The sequence below is a fragment of the Monomorium pharaonis genome, chromosome 3 (genome assembly GCF_013373865.1).
Source record: "Monomorium pharaonis isolate MP-MQ-018 chromosome 3, ASM1337386v2, whole genome shotgun sequence".
In the NCBI taxonomy this organism is placed as follows: domain Eukaryota; kingdom Metazoa; phylum Arthropoda; class Insecta; order Hymenoptera; family Formicidae; genus Monomorium; species Monomorium pharaonis.
Genome location: NC_050469.1, coordinates 16,631,530 through 16,653,232, shown reverse-complemented (window position 1 = coordinate 16,653,232; position 21,703 = coordinate 16,631,530). Strand labels below are relative to the sequence as shown.

General features: G+C 35.1%; 2 protein-coding genes across 2 annotated transcripts; one reads left to right on the top strand and one right to left on the bottom strand.

The window, feature by feature from the left end:
- Nucleotides 1–5,149: 5,149 nt before the first annotated feature.
- Nucleotides 5,150–6,355, top strand: LOC118644963. The gene has a single exon (XM_036284956.1). It carries the CDS (start codon nt 5,150–5,152, stop codon nt 6,353–6,355), a length of 1,206 nt encoding a protein of 401 aa, XP_036140849.1.
- Nucleotides 6,356–18,642: 12,287 nt separating this feature from the next.
- Nucleotides 18,643–20,134, bottom strand: LOC118644961 (collectin-12-like). Its single transcript, XM_036284951.1, has 3 exons — nt 20,094–20,134; nt 19,605–20,020; nt 18,643–18,662 (listed from the first exon to the last, which is right to left on the bottom strand). Exons 1-3 carry the CDS (start codon nt 20,132–20,134, stop codon nt 18,643–18,645), a joined length of 477 nt encoding a protein of 158 aa, XP_036140844.1.
- Nucleotides 20,135–21,703: the final 1,569 nt, after the last annotated feature.

The window sequence follows — 21,703 nt, the reverse complement described above, 5'->3', positions numbered from 1 at the left end:
AACGAATATTCGTCTTCTCATTTTTAACGAGCCTCATATAATTTCGAGATTATCAGTTCAATTACAAAATGAATCCTCATCTTATCACAAAGTAAGAAATCACCACTCAATTAATTTAATTAAAGGCGCGATTATTAATTATTAAATTGTAACTTATTATTAAATTGATTATATTAATATTTTTGCCTCTTACGTACAAATTCATACTGATATCTATTCAATAATTATAAATCAAGTCATTTGTCTCACAATTACATTATATTAACGCATGAGTGTCAGAATACTGTATCTTTTATTTCAAATAATCAATTACACATATATCAAGCTCCTTACAAGTCAATAATTCTTATATCAGAATCCCACATCTTTTATTTTTAATAATCAATACATGTATCAAATATTTTACGGGTTATTAAATCCCGATCTTCCATTTTTCACTGATTTTCCAGCATTACTACGCAGTCTTCAACAAAGGAGAATCTATTACAGAGAAATAAATATAAAATAAATGAATAACAAAATAAACAAAAATAAATAAATAAAAACAATCATTTACCCCGTCTCTCATCCTTTATTTTCTCCACTCAATAAGCGATAAACGATCCTTCTGGCTCTCGGCGTTCCCTGGGAATTAAGCAGACGTGCTGCGGTCGCCCTGAAATTACAAATAGAGAGCCCCGTTTAATGAAAACCGCGAAAGCTGCTACCCGCGATTAGTAATCACCGACGGGATATAAAACGGTTCTAATTTTCGACCGGTAACGCGCGGAAGTAACGTTTCGGGTAACCATAGATTTGGTATCTTCGGGAATTAACGCTTCCAAGACGTTACACCTGTCATCACCCTTTAAAATTTTCACGGTCTGCTGCACGTATCGTTTATTGGCTGCATCAGTATCGTCTACAGGCAGCGCTACACGTCGAATTTTGCGCGACTTTGCATCAAAATCAGTGGTAGTCATGCAAAGAGCGTTATCGTGCACGTAATTTCTGACTAATCCACTCCATTGGTAGTATGGTTCCGCACCACCTCTTCCAAGCGATGTTCCAAACTTGTTGATTGACATTTCGATGTTGACTAAATGGTTTGTTTCATGCAGTTTTAATTTATAATAAGATCAGCCTCGCGAAGTTCTTCAATAATTGATAGAATCTCGTTGTCGTGAGCATTGTGCCCTGCCTGGTGTGAGGCCTCGAGCAATCGAAGGCGATCCACAAGCTCGTTGGGATCATCCCAATGAACATAATCGATTTTGTTATCATTTAATGTAATAGCGCTCGGTATACCTTGTCCAACTTTTATGTCTGTTACTAAGGGCGCAATTATATTTGTATATTTAGACCCTTTGTTGCTTATTACTTGATTATGTGCAATATGCCCGCGTCTATATGCATTTGTTGCCAATAGAATGTTTTTATAATTCTGCAGGTCATTATTCGTGTACATGTTGGGCATTTTCATGAAAATTAATTCGTACAGACCAGGCGTTCCCACATATATTTTACCATCTATGACTATGCTGTCATTCTTATGTATGTCGATGCGTTTATCGCCGAGCATCGTTCCAAAGTCGGTGAAATAAACTCCATAAACAGTATTTATTATGACTAGTTTTTTACCACTCAGAACAGCTCCCATATATTTTTGACCTAATGGACCATAATGTGCGTGCAACTTTTCACGTCCTTCTCGCGTTTCCAACTGTTGTCGAATAGACGTCACAAGCGATTCATTGGCTGCGACTTCAAAAACGTCTTCGACAGAAGGTACATGACTGTATGATAAATCGCTATCATGTAATATTTGCGATGTTTCATTCAAATTGTTTGGTACAGTTTTTGATCGTCTCATTTTTTTAACAGGAGTAGAGGACATTATAGAATTGTTAAGCGAAGCGTTTAATCGCTTTCGTTTCGGTTTTGGTTCTGAGTATTCGTCTTCCCCCAAAAAGAATGTTTCATTCCTAATCGGATCTGATACATCACCAACGGTGTTTTCAACAATCTGTTTTAATGGTTCGACAATGGGCTTAAAGTGTCTCTCCAACGCCATCTCTTCTTTACCCACTTTCAAAGCGCGATATTTTTTGCGAATTGAATCACTCGTTTTTGCAATCTCTTTCACAATCTTCTCACGATTCATACTGTTATCTGTGTTATCCATGTTGAGAAACGCTACTTGGTCAACGTATCGAAAACAACTAACTGCTTTATGGTATTGCGAAGTCATTAAATCCTTTTCGATACCGTCCATTAGCGTACTATCCTTATCTATCACTAAAAATCCATACTTTTGTTGCCAACAAGTATGACATAAATTGTTAAAATCTTCGTAAGACATATCGGTATTTACATAATCGTTGTACGCATGTTTTAGATTAGTACCATGCTTGAATAAAATTAGCAAATTTGCATTGTCGCGTATAAGATGTTTCGGTATCTTTGCATACGTCTGACAGAGATAGAAGCAGTCGACGTCCACGTGTCGCCCCATTGCAAAGTAGTCTCGTATCTTGCTTATCACACGCCACGTCATCAAAAATAAAAATGGAATTCGAAAGCGCTTCACTCGGCTGAATGACATCACAGTTATTGGAGAATGCAAAATAACTAACTTCTTCAATCGGTGTCAATAAATTTTCCAAATATCGATATTTCGGTTGTTGTAATGATTTCGAGTACACATACACATTCTCAAAACGTACTCCATGCGGACTTTCCAACAAGCTTATTAATACGTTTGTCTTCCCACAATTTGACGGACCGCAAATTATATCGCGTATAGAACTCGGCAACATGTTTCCATGTCTCCGTATCTTTCGTTCGGACATTATCCTGTCATCGAAATTTGTTATTTTAATCGCTGGTGAATGTTGTACGAACCGCATATTTTTTCCCTCTCATAAGAACTGATAAAAATTATATTAAGACCGATCTATTTATAGAGACGCGCCGAGCAAAATTGCTCAGTATGTAAAATGTTTCTCATATTGTCACATCCCTCTGATATACTCGATTTGAGCGCCGAACAGTTATAATTCGTATCGAAACCTATTTTGCTACGCGTGTGTGGCAACTATATCGAACACGTGTGGGACAGGCTTCCGGAACATATAAAGACTGATCCAGAGGTTCAAAGCTATCGTCGTTGTTACGAGCATTATAATCAATCGTGGCAGCAGACGCACATCGACGGCCACGCACCGTTGATAAAGAATTGTCGCGAATGCCAGCGGTAGGTCGCAGCTTGTTAAATCGTGCGATAAATGCGCTTCCTTTTGAACTGTATATACCTGGATATCAATTTTGCGGTCCGGGTACTAGGCTGAAAAAGCGATTGGCCAGAGGCGATCGGAGTATTAATCCGTTGGACGTGGCGTGTCGCGAACACGACATTGCGTACTCCAGGAGCAACGAACTCACCGACACGCAGCTGACAATATACTCGCTGCGGAAGCGCAAAAACGCATTACAGCGAACGATTCGACTTTCGGAGAAAGAGCTGCTGCAGCAACCGTTGGGCAGCTATGAAAACTAAGACGAAAATCGGTATGGGCTTGAAAAAGAAAAAAAGAGATAAAAAGAAAAGAGCGAGTAAACGAATACTTCCGGTAGCGAAACGCGGAGGTGTTTTACCCATTCTACCGCTATTGGGAGTTCTCGGGTCGTTGGTCGGCGGGAGTTGCGAAAGTTGTGAATGATAACAAGGCAGCGCAGCGTCAGCTGAAAGAATTGAAACGTCATAATCACGTCATGGAAGGTCATGGAGTTTATCTCGCTCCATACAAGCGTGGACAAGGAGTTTTGATGAAAAGAAAAAAAAACGTCAAAAAGACGTTAAAAATGCCGAAAGGTGTAACTACCAACATACAATTATTACAGCTAGCAAAACGTATGCGCATTCCATACTTTAAAAGAATTTTTATGCGTACGGCATTACCAACGGCTGGAACATATCGAAACGAGAGTGGTATTGTAAATTTAGATAATGCTGAAGGATCGGGTACACACTGGGTGGCATACGCAAAGAGGAGAGATCGCGCTATATACTTTGATAGTTTCGGCAATCTTAGACCGCCGAAAGAATTGGTGCAATATTTAGATGTAAAGCGGATCGAGTACAATCACACGCCATATCAACGTTACGATCAAAGCAACTGCGGTCAACTGTGTTTGCGTTTTCTCCAAACAGTTAATAATCAATTTAAAGGCTAACATTGTGCAATTTAACTCAGTATTTGTTTCAATATGTCACTGACGTTTACGCTAACCGGCAAGAGTAGCATCCTCGCGGTAAGCTATTTTCCAGCTGTAGATTTGAGCGATGGCGATTATGAGCTCGGCCTCACAGATTTTGAAACATATTATACCATACCTAATGTAAATTCATCGAATAACAAATTTTACTATGACAAAGACGACAAAGAAATTATGATTCCGGAAGGATCGTATGAATTGCGTGATATAGATAGATATTTGAAACGCGCAATTTTACAATCTCATCCCGATGTTGCGGGAAAGAGGACGTTTCGCAAAGAAAATGAAGACGAGAGCGAATATCCGCTGGTGATTCGTGCTAACAATAATACAATGAAGAGCGAGATTATGTGTGCTTATCGGATAAATTTCATTAAACCTAACAACATCGGATCGCTGTTGGGATTTTCATCGCTTCGTATTCTTGAATCGCGATTGTGGCATGAATCGGATGCACCTATAAATATCATAAATTATTCGCATAGAATGTAACGTGACTGCAGGTGCGTACAGCAACGACAAGTGCGTACACACGATACATGAATTTTCACCGAGGGTGCCACCAGGATATAAGATATCGAAAACGCCTGCACAGATCATTTACCTTCCAATCGTCGCACGGAGCATTACTGATTTGACGATTCGCATTGTGGATCAGAACGGTCAATTACTCAATTTTCGCGGAGAGATTACCGTTAGATTACACGTACGAAGATGCTCGTGTTGAATGAGCAGGTAAAGGACATAATTTTTACACCAATCAAGAATATTCGGCCGTGTGACATAAATTGTACGACAGTTAAAAATATTCGATCATCTGATAAAAAGAAACTCTCCGCGTCAAACGTTGAATTTTTAAAATCATTGAGATTCGTCGTACGAAATATCTAAGATGTCTAACATCTTGAACATTGGAGGCGAGCCGATCTTTGTCGACAGCATCGTCAAGATTGAGACTCATACGTACAATCCGTACGCCAACACCACTTTTGGATACAGCGATGAAATAAGGATACCCATACAACAGCAGGATTTATACACGTTAGCATGTGAAAGTTTTCTCTACGTCGAAGAAAGATTGGTGATGAAGAAGAAAGACGATAAGGATAAAGATGAGATAAATCTCGGAAATAATTGCGTAGCGTTCATGTTTGATGAAATTCGATATGAACTTAACGGCGTGGAAATTGATCGCAACAGAAACGTTGGAATAACCAGTACTCTCAAGAACTATGTATCGTTATCATATGACAAAGCAGTAATTATGCAGAATGCAAGATGGGAATTTTCGTATAACCTACCAGAAGGATACTTCAACTTTTGCGTACCGCTTAGTGTATTATTGGGCTTTTGCGAAGATTACAAACGCGTGATTGTTAACGCTCGTCACGAATTGATCTTGATACGAACGCGCAACGATAACAATTCTATCGTCGGAAATTCTACGGCTCAACCGGAAATTGAATTATTTAAAGTGCAGTGGCGAATGCCGCATGTTACGTTAAACGAAGTCAACAAATTATCATTGCTGCGAGCTTTGGAGAGTGGACAATGTCTAAGTATGAGTTTTCGCTCCTGGGATCTGTATGAGTACCCTTTGCTGCAGAGTACGACGAAACATTCATGGGCTGTTAAAACTGCAATTCAGCTCGAGAAACCGCACTTCGTTATCTTCGCACTGCAGACTGGTCGAAAAAATATCATATCTCAAGATGTTACAATCTTTGACGACTGTAATTTGACCAACATAAAACTTTATCTAAACTCCGAATTTTATCCGTATGACGATATGAATTTAGACTTTCGTAAATCTAGATATGCAATTCTGTATGACATGTATCGACATTTTGGTAAATCTTATTATGGATATGAGTGTGAAACGCTGCTCAACGTAATCACATTCTTGGAAAAAGGGCCTTTTGGGGTCATTGACTGTTCGCGACAAAACGAATCCGTCAAGAGTGCTACCGTAGATGTGCGCATAGAATTTGATTGCAAAGAAAATGTTCCCACGAATACTACCGCTTATTGTCTCATTTTACATGATCGTGTAATTGAATATTGTCCGTTGTCCAACGTAGTGCGCAAAATCATGTAACATCAAACTGATAAAAACTGAGATATTTGGTATTAAAGTACAGTCTTGAAGAGTTACTCATAATGATTGTACCGACATTTGTGGATCTGCAAGGATTCATTGTCGATAAAAAATTTATCGTAAAGGAAGTGGCGGTACTGAGAAAAGGATTCGTTCTCACGCATTACATTTTTGCTAGCCCCATGCCATGGCGTGTTCTTACAAAATCCGACAAGTCTTGCGCTTCTTGGTTGATTGCATATCATCATGGATTGCAATGGAAAGACGGGATGATACCGTACAGCATGGCGAAACGTCTGATTACATCTGCTGTGTGTAATACGGAAGATGATGACAGAAAAACTATCGTATACATTAAGGGACTTCAGAAACGAGAATGGTTGATAAACATACTCGATGCCGATGATGGGATATATATCAAGACATTGGATGCGGATTACGAAGACATTGAATCTTTAAATAATCTAGATGTTAGTAATACTATACGATGTGAAAAACATGTTAAGAATTGTGCTTTACAAAATGTATTTAAAATATATAACTGGTGGTCGCAACACCAAAATAATTGCGAAATTTTTTCAAAATAAAGAAAAATAAAACGCAATAAAATGTTTATTTCTACCTTTTCCTGTACATATAAGATATATAGATGTATGATGCAGTTTGATAGCTGTACAATGCAGTTTGATAGCTGTATAATCCAGTTTGATAACGGTTAAATAGCTGTACAATGCAGTTCAATAGCGGTTTAATAGTGGATCGATAGCTGTATAATACAGTTTGATAGCAGTTCTTTATCTGTATGATGTGGTTTGATAATGGTTCGATAGCTGTATGCTGCAGTTTGATAACAGTTTGATAGCTGTATGATGCAGTTTGATAACGGTTAAATAGCTGTACAATGCAATTTGATAGCTGTATGATCCAGTTTGATAACGGTTAAATAATTGTACAATGCAGTTTGATAGCTGTATGATGCAGTTTGATAGTGGTTACATAGCGGATCGATAGCTGTATGATACGGTTTGATAACGTTTCAATAGTGGTTCGATAGCTGTATGATGTGGTTCGATAGCGGTTCAACTATGATTCGGCAGCTGTATGAAGCAGTTTGATAACGGTTCTTTATCTGTACGATGTGGTTTGATAGCAGTTCTTTATTTCGATCGAGGCGTTGACCGAGGCGTTGACCGAGACATCATATAAAACGGTCTCGTTGATAAATCACGTACGTTTTGTTAGACAATGGCGAGCGCAGATAAAAAATTTTATGAAAGCTGACGTGGCTGAGAATATGCTTTTCAAATTTTATTTCTCAAGCGATGGTTTAATTGTGATTTGATAGATGTGTTTGGCTGCTGTACGATGTGGTTTGATAACGGTTCAATTCTAGTGATGCAGTTCGATTGCTGTATGATGCTGTTCTATAGACGTATAATACGGTTCGATAGCGGTTCAATTCTGGTTCAACAGATGTACAATGTGGTTCGATGGTGCAGTTTGATGTATATGATTCAATATAATACATTTAATATGCTCTTTATGGAGTTGTTTTAAAACAGTGCTTTACTTCGACAGAGACGTTGACCGAGACGTTGACCGAGCCAGCATCATATAAGACAATCTTGCTGATAAATCGCATATGTTTTAGTTCTTGTTAGACAATGGTAAGCGCAGATAAAAAAATTCTACGAAGCTGACATGGTTGAGAATCTTTTTCAAATTTGTTTCTCAAGTAAAAGTCACGTACATCTTCACTATATAATGATGGGGGTCTGCTCCTCAACGTTAGTTTGGATCGCTCGTGTCGTCAAATAAAAGCTCGTGTCGTTGTTAAAGCTTGTGTCGATAAAAGTGCTAGCAACATGTCAAACTTTGGCCATAGATTGCGTATTGAGTATCCGGTTGTGGGGTAAGTACAAAAATCACTCAAATTGAAATATATTCAAATTATAGCAATATATTCTTTTTAAATTAAAAATATTATAGTTTTATTTCAATACTGCTAGTGTATTATTTTCTATTATTTTTTTTATTCGACACTTTTTCCTTTTTTGTTTAAGAAAATTAAACAAAAATAAATAATAAAGTATAATTTTCTTGATTAAACTTTTTTTTATATAAAATTTTAAAATAAATTTAATATAATATGAATTTTTTTTAATTTTTCAGTACGTGTACGTTGGTGACGTCCCACATGGACCGACCACGGCCGTTCACGGCCGTACCTATGTTCGGGTGCCGCAGAGCCACACATCAATTATTTGGCTAAATAATGTAGTGTCCATACGTGGGCCCGTGGGTCAACAGGTATATAATATTTGTTTTTGGATACAACTATACAAAATTTGTTTTTGGATACATAATTAAATAAAAATGTTTTTTTTTTTACAGCCCTATTTTGGATTCGATGAAATCCGCATATTGGGGTTCATCAATATCGCCGCAGCTCGGTGGAGGCGGTATTTCCGTCAAAGGAACCAGTGGAGAAACAAACAAAATCTAGAAAATGCATACGGGCAATATAATTTTAATGCTGATGTGTGGGACCTCAGGAGATTATTTAACATGGAGCCACCGTCCGAAGATGGAGAAATCTGGGAGTGACGTGCTATTTTAATTACTCTTTTATTACTTTTTTATAATTATTACATTTTTATACTTTTATATACTTTTTATATACTTTTATACTTTTATATACTTTTTATACTTTTTTATCCTTTTTTTACTTTTAATACTTTTATACTTTTAATAATTTTTTATATAATAAATTAATATATATATATATATTGTTGCGCCGGAACGTCGAAAGACACTCCCGCACTCACACACACACTCGCGTCGAGAAAATCAAAACGTCTATGGAACTCAAAAAGCTTTATTGCAACAGAGAAAGCGCGTGACACGTCCTCCTCGGCAGGAGTCCGACGTTAAACTGTCTACAATATTTGTTTACAAAATATTTCCCGGCAACCAGCCGTTCAATTCAATTATTTTAATAACAAATTCTTCCGGCAACCGGCCGATCGAAAATATTGATCGGTCCGTCAGCTGACTGGCGCTTCAGGGATGTATCGGGCGACACGCGGCACGCAACAATATATATATAATGGTTTAAAATTGTTTATTTTCCCTCTTGTTCCCTTAAAATATTACAGTCCCTCTCCATCACTCTCTGTTCTACAATCTTATTGTTAGTACATTAAATTTCATTTAATTTTTATCACATCGTTTAATAACCTAATTTTTTTTTTAATAATTAAAGTTTTAAATATTAAAGTTTGCCAAACTAAAATTTTTAAATTAATTTATACTATTTTATTAAATAAATAATTTTATATATAAATTATTTAAATAAATATTATAATAATTATGCGTACGAACGGATAATTACAGTTAAATTTGCAAATGTTATCATATTGTTCATTTTCTTTCAGTAGTTGATAAACGAACCGAAAAGGTGCGATGGGTGGGAGCGTATATATGTGACTGCGTATGAAAGAGCGCAACGAAAGAGAAAGAGATCTGTATGGTTGAAGATATCGCGTACGAGCGAGAGAGAGAAATTCATAGTAGAAGGAGAACGCAAGCACCGCGGCGATGGCTGCTGAAAAATATCGCGTACGGGTGAGAGAGAGAGATTCGCAACAGAGGGAGAGCGCGAGTACCGCGGCAGCGGCGGCGGCGGCGGGCGGCGGGCGGCGGCGGCGGCGGTCGCGGACCCCGATTCCCCCTCTACGGTCGCAGACCCGAAAATCCCGCGTCCACAATTCCCGCACCGCGGCCGCGGACCCGAAAATCCCGCGTCAGCAATTCCCGCACCGCGAGATCCCCCTTCCCGCGTGACGTCATTCTCCCTCGCGCCTACGAGTTCCCCCCGCACACCCGCACCCCTCTCGGAGCTCCCGAGTTAGAACCGATCTAGTTTTAACTACTAACAAGTGATTTTTAATAAAAGAAATATTATTAAGACTTTTGCAATCGCATAAATAACGAAAAAGCCTTCAAGGTTAGCTCGTCGAAATTATTACAAGTGCTAAAAATTCAAGAGCGGCGAATCACTAAGGTGATCACCACTGTAATAGATGGGAATCCCTATTTAAAATATGTGCAAATATTATAACGCTTGAATAATGAAATATTACGCGCAACTAAATATTCATTAATAACACACTTGCGAAGGTTTAAAAAATATAAAAGTTACATATATCGTTTGAGAACCACTATTACTGTACGTAAAAATTGTTACCACGAAGATAAATGTTAATTAACAATCAGTTTATTGATAAAACATACCTACGTACGCATATTCAATTATTCAGACTCAGTTAATAATTAATCTTAATAAAACAGAACTCTAAATAATATAAAATCTATTTGTATCAATTAATATTACCATATAAAGTCATTATCTCAACAAATAAGTATTATAAATAATTAATTTCGTTAAATATCAAATAATTAATGCGTAGCGTCTATTAACAATTAAATTTTGCAAAAACTAAGCTTTACAATGAAAGAAATATTATTGTATAAAACCTCCGCAAGCGTACGAGTCGTAGAAACATTAATTAATAATTTATTTCACAGTTATAATATTTGAATGAATATTTTATATGCATAAGATGCATAAATTCCATTCTCACGCTCGGGTATGAGTCATCGTGAGTCACTTGCGAAATTGTTTGATCAAAAGGTAATATGATATTTTTTTGTATCTCGAAAGACTAAACATCCGATACAAGTACATCCTTTGTAAAATTATGCCGCGGCACCCTTTGAAATTAGAAGCGAGAATGATGCAACTCCTACTTCGTACCACACTTCGCGGCCTACAAACTCGAACAATATAAAAGCGAGTGCCGCGGCGGATCGGCATTGCGCGCCGGACTTTTCAAGTAGTAAGACCGTACATCTCAGAGTGTTCACATTGCGCACTGAACTTCAACACTATACCGCATATTTGCCATTTTAAGAAGCATCCGCCATTTTGTCGACTATAGAAGGAACATTGTAATTGAAAGAAATAAAAACTTATAAAACTATAAGAGGATCCAGCCTCAATAATTCATATATCCCCGAAGATCTTTTGGTGAGTAATTAAATTAAATAATTTTATTTATCTGATTTATATAATCTCAATCAAGCTGTCATCAATCTCTACAAGTGAACACTCTGCCGCGTGTAATCACTTTTCGACCATCATTCTAAATTATTTCAAATTATTTTAATAATTAAATACTTAATAATTTAACAACCGAATAGATTCTGATACAATATTACCCCAGTCTGCCGTTTAGAAATTTAATTCAATTGAATTCAATTTTAATATTATTTAATCACGATTTAATTTAATTTAATTCAATTTAATTTGCGACTTTGACAATTTAATTCTAATTTAATACTATTCAATTGACATTTTGATTTTTATTTAATTTAATATAATTGACTTTAATTCAAATTATAATTTAATTCAATTTAATACAGCTTGGTTGATACTTTGACATTTTATTTGACATTTTTTGATACATTAATTGATGCACGAACATTTTATCAAGAGACACGGTAGTGGCTCGCGCCAAGTGAAAGCGCAGCGCGAGCCCGACCCGTTCTTTTACGCGAGTACGCGATTGCGAGCACCCGAGTCTCTCGGATTCTCAGAAACGGCTAAACTGATCGAGTTCTAAGTAGGCTCAATCGAAAGTTTGGGGTCAATTTATATTAGAAAACCATTTTTATTTTTTCTTTACATGTCCTATGAATGGAGATTATCGCGACACAAAGTCTGAAAAGCCAAAATTTCTTTTAAGAAACGTCGTCGTCATCATTATCGTCGTCAACCTTGAAGGTATCTCTGCGGGTAGTGCGGGTGCCGAAATGAGGGACGAAAATCCATTTCGCGAATCTGCTACGTGTGGCGTTCGCATCGTCACTATAGCACCGTATATGGCAATGTTATTATTATAAGTCACATGGGTTGCCAGTCGCTCGCTCGCGCCATTGTGTTACTACCAGTTTATGCGAAGTGATATGTAAAATAAAGTGTGAGGTTATGTTTTTTTTAAACATCTCATCTATTTAATCATCGACACCAATGTAAAATTAAATAATTATTATTATTAATCATAACATAGTACATTAAGAAATAATTCATTTAGAGAATAACATAGTACATTAAGACTTGTGTCGATAAAATAGATGAGATGGTATGTGATGTAAAATTGTGTATTGGTTTATTGCTGTATCATTGACACCATTAGAGAATAACATATATTATTGCTGTAATTGTCAATGATATATGTTACCAGTTTTTAAGAAACGTCGTCGTTTAAGTAAAAAAAGAATTAAAAAAGTATTGTTAAAACCATTTTTAATTAATATTGATTGATTGATTGACAATTACAGCAACATTTAACCAATACACAATTCTTCTACATCATACAACATCTCATCTCTCATCGACACTAATGTAAAATCAGAGAGCTATTTTATTTTAATTTTATAATGGGTCACATAGGTTGCTCGGGCCACAAGTCAGCTCGTGTCAAGTGACATGTGTAGTGGAGGTTAAATAATTTATTTAATGATTTTTAACACCATCTATTTAATCATCGTTCATTAAGATTTTACACTTGTGTCGATGAGGTAGATATTGCGTGATGTAAAATGTGTATTATTGCTGTAATTGTCAATGATAATGTTGTAAGGATAAGAACTATCACCATCACCAAGGTATTACATTTGTCACCAAGATACAATTATATGTTACTAGTAAAGTAAAGAATAAAATAGTATTATTAAAACCATTCCATTCATTTGAAATTTTGTTAGATCTTCTAATTGACAAAAGATGGTTCTTAACCTTATAACGTTATCAATATTTAACTGCTGCACAACTCAACGTCACACTTCATCTATTGATCATCACCACCAATGTAAAATTATTTAATCAGAGATTAACATAACTCTAACTCAGATTTTACACTGGTGTCGATGAGATAGATGAGATGTTGTATGATATAGAATTGTGGATCATTTGTGATATCCATAATGTTTGATTCTATGAATTACTATGAATAACTAAATTAATATTTATCATATTTTTTGTAGGTTGTCAAATAAGATTAATGCACTTCTTTAAGAGATCAGTGTACCCGTGAAAAGATTTTGAAATGCAAATGTATTAATTATTTCATTAAAAGGAGAAGGTAAGAAGAAATTATATAATGAGATAAATTAAAAATAATTGTCTTTTAAAGCTGAGAAATTTTAAGAAATATACTTCCTTAGAACTTGTCGCTAAAACAAAGAACTCATTTCAAACTATAAAGATATGGAAATATAGAATCGCTAAATTATTTAAGATATTTAATTTAATTTGATAATTAGCCAAAGTATTTAAAAAAAAGATATGTATCATCTATTGTTACTTTTCTTTTACAGATGTACCTTTTTAAAACGTTGCACATGTGAAACGCCGATGATAAAGTTATTGATTGAACTATACATCAGTAATTGATTACGTCGCTGGTCGTTGGTCGCAGATCTAGGCTATTGTTATAGGTCTTTAAGCTCAGCCCTGGTTCTAGGTTGGATCTTGTGCAAATGCATTTAATTTGTAATAAATATAACATTTTTATTTAATAAATAGATTGTATTATATTTATTCTTTGCATAAACTCCTTTACAAAATTATGTTGTCACACCATACTTTGCCTGTAGAAGCTGTGAAAAATTTTTATTAACAATATCTATATTAAACTATCTCATGATAAAACGTCATCCTTTTTGCATTAGAATATCATTTATACTGTTACACCACTTGTAAATATGTTTCCAACATTAAAGTTGTATATGATGTACGTAAGACACTGTTTATTTTTAGTGTTAATAGATCCTCGGTGATCTCAAAATTGGGACATTGTTACATATACTACGTTTCTTTGATACGTAAATTAGTAAGAATATTTGCTGCAATAGAGTTGCAAATGTCAAGGTAATCACGCGTTATATCAAAGAGACTTCAAAACTAACATCCAGCTACCATTGCACTTAGTTCTTATTCTTTTCTTACAATATACATAAATTCTATAAATTAATATAAACGATTTATCTCTCTTTATCTCTGTTTTTCTCCATGACACGAGGTGACGCTGAAAATAGTCAATTTCTAACACTGAAGGGATAATGAAAAGTATATAAATATATAGACATATTTATTCCTCTCTTTTAGTACAAAGTATAAAATTATTTAAAATTAATATTATATTTGTAATTCTTTTTTTGGTTAAATCCGCCTCGCCCGCGCCATCCGCCTCGTCCGCGCCATTCGTCTCGCTTGCCACGGCTTTTTTGCCATCGGACTGTAATAAAAGTATATAGGTTATAATTATGTATAAGTTTATCGTTCCAGGGTTAATGTAAAAAAAAATATTTACGTCGTTGGTCGTTGGTCGCAGATTCATTGTCAGTCGTTGACTGCCCAGGCTCTTGTAGCTCTTGCTCGTCTAGTTGGGAGCTCGGCCCCGGTTCTGGTTGCGAGTTCAACGTCGGTTGTGTCCCCGACTCCGATGTCTGGTTCTTTTGTTGTGCAGCGAACTGCTGCTGCATCTTTCTCATTTGCTTCTCAAGATCAGCAATCTTCTTATCTTTAATAAGTCTCTTTTGTTCCTGCAGTGTTATTACAGCAGCATATTGCTGCTGCATTTTTTTCATCTGTGCTTCCAGGTCGGCAATCTTTTTTTCTTTATCTTCGGCATTATTTGCGGCTGCCATTATGCTAAAAAGGATAACTTTCATTATTGTTGTTTACAATATTTTAATATGTAATAATATTATAAGTCTACTTACATTTCATCATCAACGTCGTCCATTTTTTCTTTTAATGTCAGACCAGGAGTTTAAAGAACTATAGAAGCATTCACTCTGTATGAGTAAGGCACTATAAAAGTGAGTATTCTCACGTCCGCCATTTTTCTTCTAACTAGCATGAAAGATTAGGTATGTTTTGTATATATATATATATATATATATATATATATATATATATATATATACGTCAATAATCTTTGGAAGCACCAAACTTTATGCGACAATGAAACGAAGACACGACATTTATGATCTTGAGACTGTAAAGATTATTGCAATGTATTATATATGTAAAACATTATGCTAGTTACTTGCTAGTTTGAAGAAAAATGGCGGACGTGAGAATACCTACTTTTTTAGTGCTCTAGTATGAGTAGCCCGATTTTTAATGATAGTTTATGGTCGTGATGAATGTTTATAAGGATATGTTTCTATCAACGTAGATTTATTTTAATTTAATCAGTTTTTTTTTAACTAAAACAAAGTAAAAAGTAAAACAAATTAACCAAAATAAATTTATGTTAATAAAATTTGAATAACTTTACAGATTTATCGAGATTAATTTTGTTGTAAGTAGCGAGATGAATGAATAATTGCGAAATTGTATCAATAGACATATTCAAAATTTCACAGTTAAAATAATGTATTTATAATAACGGTATAAATATTTATTTTAAATTTTATAAATGTTTATCAAATATTCTTCTTACAAATATTTTATAAATATTTTATATTGTGCTATCTGGGTTGTTTAGTTAAAAAAACCGACTAAATTAAAATAAATCTACGTTAATAAAAAGACCTAAAACAAATTAATCGAAATTTTGGACATAGAACCATATCCCTATAAACATTCATCATGACCATAAACTATCATTAAAAATCGGGCTATTCATACAGAGTGAGTGCTTCTATAGTCCTTAAACCCCTGATCTAACATTAAGAAAAGATGAACGACGCCGATGACGACGTGTAAGTAGATTCATAATATTAAATATTAAAATATTTAAAACAACATTAATAAAAGTTATCCTTTTTAGCATAATGGCAGCCGCAAATAATGCCGAAGATAAAGAAAAAAAGATTGCCGACCTGGAAGCACAAATGAAAAAAATGCAACAACAACATGCTGCTGTAATATCACTGCAGGAACAAAAGAGACTTATTAAAGATAAGAAGATTGCTGATCTTGAGAAGCAAATGAGAAAGATGCAGCAGCAGTTCGCTGCACAACAAAAGAACCAGACATCGGAGTCGGGGACGCAACCGATGTTGAACTCGCAACCAGAACCGGGGCCGAGCTCCCAACTGGACGAGCAAGAGCTACGAGAGCCTGGGCAGTCAACGACTGACAATGAATCTGCGACCAACGACCAGCGACGTAAATATTTTTTTTTACATTAACCCTGGAACGATAAACTTATATATAATTATGACCTATATACTTTTATTACAGTCCGATGGCAAAAAAGCCGTGGCAAGCGAGGCGGATGGCGCGGGCGAGGCGAATGGCGCGGACGAGGCGGATGGCGCGGGCGAGGCGGATTTAACCAAAAAAAGAATTACAAATATAATATTAATTTTAAATAATTTTATACTTTATACTAAAAGAGAGGAATAAATATGTCTATATATTTATATACTTTTCATTATCCCTTCAGTGTTAGAAATTGACTATTTTCAGCGTCACCTCGTGTCATGGAGAAAAAGAGAGATAAAGAGAGATCAAGAGACACGGTAGTGGCTCGCGCCAAGTGAGAGCGCAGCGAGACCGACCGTGCTCTTTTACGCGAGTACGCGACTTGCGAGCACCCGAGATTATCGGATCTCAGAAACGGCTAAACCGATCGAGTTCTAACTAGGCTCAATCGAAAGCTTGGGATCGATTTATATAAGAAAACTGTTTTTATTTTTCCTTTACATGCTCTACGAGTGGAGGTATTGCGATGCAAAGTCCGAAATGTCAAAATTTCATTTAAGATACGTCGTCGTCGTCGTCGTCATTATCGTCAACCTTGTAGGTATCTCTGCGGGTAGTGCGGGTGCCGAAAATGAGGGACGAAATTCCATCTCGCTTATCCGCTACCATGTGGCGTTCGCATCGTCACGTCACTATCGTGTATGTTATAATAATAAGGTTATTATTATGATGTCAAGTGATCAAGTGAGTTTCGTGAAGTAGTGTATCAAATCAATTATTGATACCGTTTGAGTTTGATGTCTATTAAGTTAATAATTATGTCGATTGATTTGATGGTAAAACCTTGAGGGAGAAGGGGAGAGAGAAAGGGAAAGCGGACAGCGGAAAGGGCCGGGATGAGAAAAAGAGTGGAACGTGGACAGTTATATGAGGTACTCAATCAAGCTTTTACAGATATTCTGACATATAGATAGACTTTAAGATATTTTGCTGCGTGTTGAATCGTAAAAGTTTGTAGACGTAAATATTTTATCCATACAGTAAAATATGAGATTTAATAATCAGATATTTTTATATTTCAGTTTTATTTGAAGTATCTTTCTTATTATTAAGTACTCATAATATTTTGCAGGACATTATGTGATATAACGTATTGTTTATTTCTCACAAATAATAAAAAAATATTTGATACAAAAGGATATTTCTGAAACATTCGTTTCAAGTTTATTTTGTTTCAGTTCTTAAAATATTCTGATACTGATTGTTGTTATGTATAACAGATATTTTGACGTATAGATTTTTAAAACATATCTGATATATTTTGCTGTGTGGAATTTTACTTTCTTGTAATTTTGTATATGATATTGTGTAGCCAGTTTTTATCTCCTTATAACGTTATCAATATTTAACAGATGCACAATTCTACGTTACACTTCATCTATTTAATCATTAATACCAATGTAAAATTAATTAGTCATTGAGTAACAAGCTCAGATTTTATATTGGTATCGATGAGATAGATAAGATGTGTGATATAGAATTGTGGATGAGTTAAATGTTGCTATAATTGTTAATTAACAATCAATACTCAAAAGTCCCGATTTGATTTGAATGACCTACATACTTAGATACTTTATTGCAGGAGAGGAAAATGACCACAGGCCGAGGAAAAAGAAGAAGGATATTTGATGGTTTATGAAGTTTTGAGAATGATGAAGAATGGGTGATGAAGAATGGGAGGAATACAGCGGTTTGGTGGAAAGATGACATTAATTCCATATCACCAATGGCAGGATTTATGTTACCTAGAATTGCAATGTATCCTAGCAGGTACAGTCTTTTTTTATAATTTTTATTCTTTTAAAGTAATTCTATATAAACCTAATTAATGAATCTTGCAGAGGCGGTTTTGGACGAGGAGTAGCAAATAGTCCATACAGTCTGCAAACACCTTCAGGAATAGATTATGGATACTGAAGTATAGGTATTCGTGTGACTCTCATGATGATTCTGCACTCGCTGGACAACAAGCAGACATCCAAGAAATTTCAGTAAGTGATTGTGTGTCGATTCTGATTTAGTGTAGGATATTGTAATATGTAATATTAATTTATATATGCGATATTTTATATGTTACTTTTTGCTTTCATTTTAGGTGAAGACCATGAAGCTATCGGCATTTTAGTTTCGATTGACAATCAAAAGGGAAAATTCTACACGTATAAGAAAATTCTTGCAATTGTAAGCATTAGAAATAATTGTTTGTAGAGATCATACCGATATAATAATGTGATAAATGTATTTAGATTTAGATTACTAATTATATATTATGATTTGAAAAAATTAAAAAAAGAAAGCATTGTACTAATGTAAAATAAAAAACGTATTAATGTAATAAATGTAACAATGTAATGTATTTGAAAAAAAATGTATTATACATATATTCCATGTGGCATTTCAGGTACGGCATCCATATATACCAAAGTATTAAAATTAAATTATTTAATTTTTTTATTTATAATTATATATAGAAGGAAAATGTTCCCTTTTATTTATCTTCTTTTCTTATAATCTCATCTATTATTAGTTTAAGTGTCTCTTGATTCCGCTGGAACTTTATTATATATCTAAGAAATTTGGAACAGGGAAATAACAGGTTAATAAACGTATTATTATTTATATTTGAAGGGTATATTTATTATTCATTAAATCATAAAAAGGGCATATTAATAATAACACTGTTAAGTAGCATTATTTTTGAAAATTAAAATAATATTTTGTGTAATATTTTTTTTTCCGCCTCGTCCACCTCGTCCGCCTTGTCCACCCCTGTGTCCGCGGCTGTGGCGGCTCTTCTGCCATCGTCGCGCTTTAACAGATTTTTGAGAAGTACGTTATTATGTTATGTATATGAATAAAATTATGAATAAAATAGTGTGACATTTAAAATAAAATACTTACGTATCTTGGTCGCAACTTCCTCTCGCGGTTGATATGTTTGCAGCTGCAAGTTCTGCGATTCTCGTGTCCTTGGCTGTGAAGGCTGTGGATTCGATCCGCTCTGCCCGCTTGATCTGCTCGGCCCGCTTGGTCCGCTCGGCCCGCTTGGTCCGTTCGGCCCGCTTGGTCCGCTCGGCCCGGTTGGTCCGCTCGACCCGGTAGAAGTCTGCTGACTGAGTTGACTCTTCGGATTTGGCGCAGGATTTGACTCCGTCGACCCGTTTGGCTGTTCTTCTGGCTGTGGGGTCGGCTGTTCTTCCGGCGTCGTTTTTGATCCTGTTGGCTGAGCTACGTTTGCAGCAGCTAACTGCTGTCGCGCTTGCCGTAGCTCAGCTTCCAGGGCCGCTATTTTTTCTTGATAATCTGCTGCCATAATGCTGAAAAAAATTATAAATTTTATAATTTGTTATGCTATTTTAAATGTTTTAATATATAATAATCTCTAATTACATATCGTCTCCAGTATCGTCCATCTCCATGTTTTCTTCCATTTTTACATTGTTTTGTTATCATGGGTAAAAAATCAATAGAAGCATTTACGCTGAATGAATTGTTAACGATTTTATGGCCTGTTCTTTTTTTTTGCACTGCTCATTATAACCATAAACTAATAGGGATAAGGACTATGATCAATTCAAAAAAATTTGATTAATTTAAAATTATTTTAGGTTAATGTAGATCAACTTTTTAATCAAATTTTTATATTTGATCATAGTCCTTATCGCTATTAGTTTATGCCTATAATTGTTCATAGGGATAAGGTAAGGACTGTGATGTGACGTCAAAAAAAATTCGATGAATTTAAAATTTAACCGATATTAAATTAAAGTTAATCTACATTAATAGAATAAACCTAAAACGATTTTCCATTAATGTTGTAGATTAACTTTAATTTAATATTGGTTAAATAAAAACAAATCTAAAATGATTTTAAATTCATCGAATTTTTTTATGTCACAGTCCTTACCTTATGCTTATGAACAATCATTATAACCATAAACTAAATCGTTAACAATTATTATTTATACAGCGTAAATACTTCTATTGATTTTTGACCAATGATTTAACAATGGAAGAAATCATGGATGACGCTGGAGACAAGATGTAAATAGAGATTGAATTATATATTAAAACATTTAAAATAGCATAACAAATTATAAAATTAATAATTTTTTCAGTATTATGGCAGCAGATTATCAAGAAAAAATAGCGGCTCTGGAGGTTGAGTTACACAAGATACAACAGCAGTTTGCTGCTGTAAGTCTAGCTCAGCCAAAAGCACCGCAAACGACGCCGGAAGAACAGGCGAAAAAGTCGACGGAGTTAAATCCAGTGCTGAAGCCGAGGACTCAGTCGCCTTCGACCAGGTCGAGCGGATCAAGCGGGCCAAGTGCGTCGAATTCACAGCCAAGGGTACAAGAATCGCAGCACTTACAGCTGCAAAGATACCAACCGCGAGAGAAAGCTGCGATCAACATACGTAAGTGTTTTATAAATTTCAAATTCGTTGCACTATTTTATTCATATATGTTCATGTACATAACACGTAACATACGTCTCAAAAATCTGTTACAGCACGACGACGGCAGAAGAGCCGCTACAGCCGCGGGAGTGGACAAAGGGGTGGACGAGACGGAACAAAGATATATTACACAAAATATTATTTTAATTTTAGAGAATAATATTCAAGTTTGACAGATAATATAAATATATTTGAATAAATATATCCTTCAAATATAAATAATTTAATACATTTATTAACTTTTCATTTCCCTATTCCAAATTTTCTATATAAGTTTTAAAGTTTTAGCGGAACCATAGATACTTGGACTAGTAGTAATTGGTTATCGTTGCAGTAAAAAAACAAGGTTAAAATTGAGTTTTTTATAAGAAAAGAAGGGAAACGGAAGAGAACAATTTCCTTCTATATATAATTAGTGTTAAATTTTGATACTTTTGTATATATGGATGCCGCACCTGAAATGCCCCATGGAATGTATGTATAATACATTTTTTTTTTAAATACATTACATTGTTACATTTATTACATTAATACATTT

Bases quoted from the DNA above. Each gene is read 5' to 3' on its own strand.
- LOC118644963 (XM_036284956.1), top strand. From the start codon at position 5,150: ATGTCTAACATCTTGAACATTGGAGGCGAGCCGATCTTTGTCGACAGC.
- LOC118644961 (XM_036284951.1), bottom strand. From the start codon at position 20,134: ATGGAAGAAAACATGGAGATGGACGATACTGGAGACGATAT. The intron at 20,021-20,093 runs GTAATTAGAGAT...AATTTTTTTCAG, and splicing joins GACGATACTGGAGACGATAT to CATTATGGCAGCAGATTATC. The intron at 18,663-19,604 runs GTAAGTATTTTA...CTTGTTGTCCAG, and splicing joins GGAAGTTGCGACCAAGATAC to CGAGTGCAGAATCATCATGA.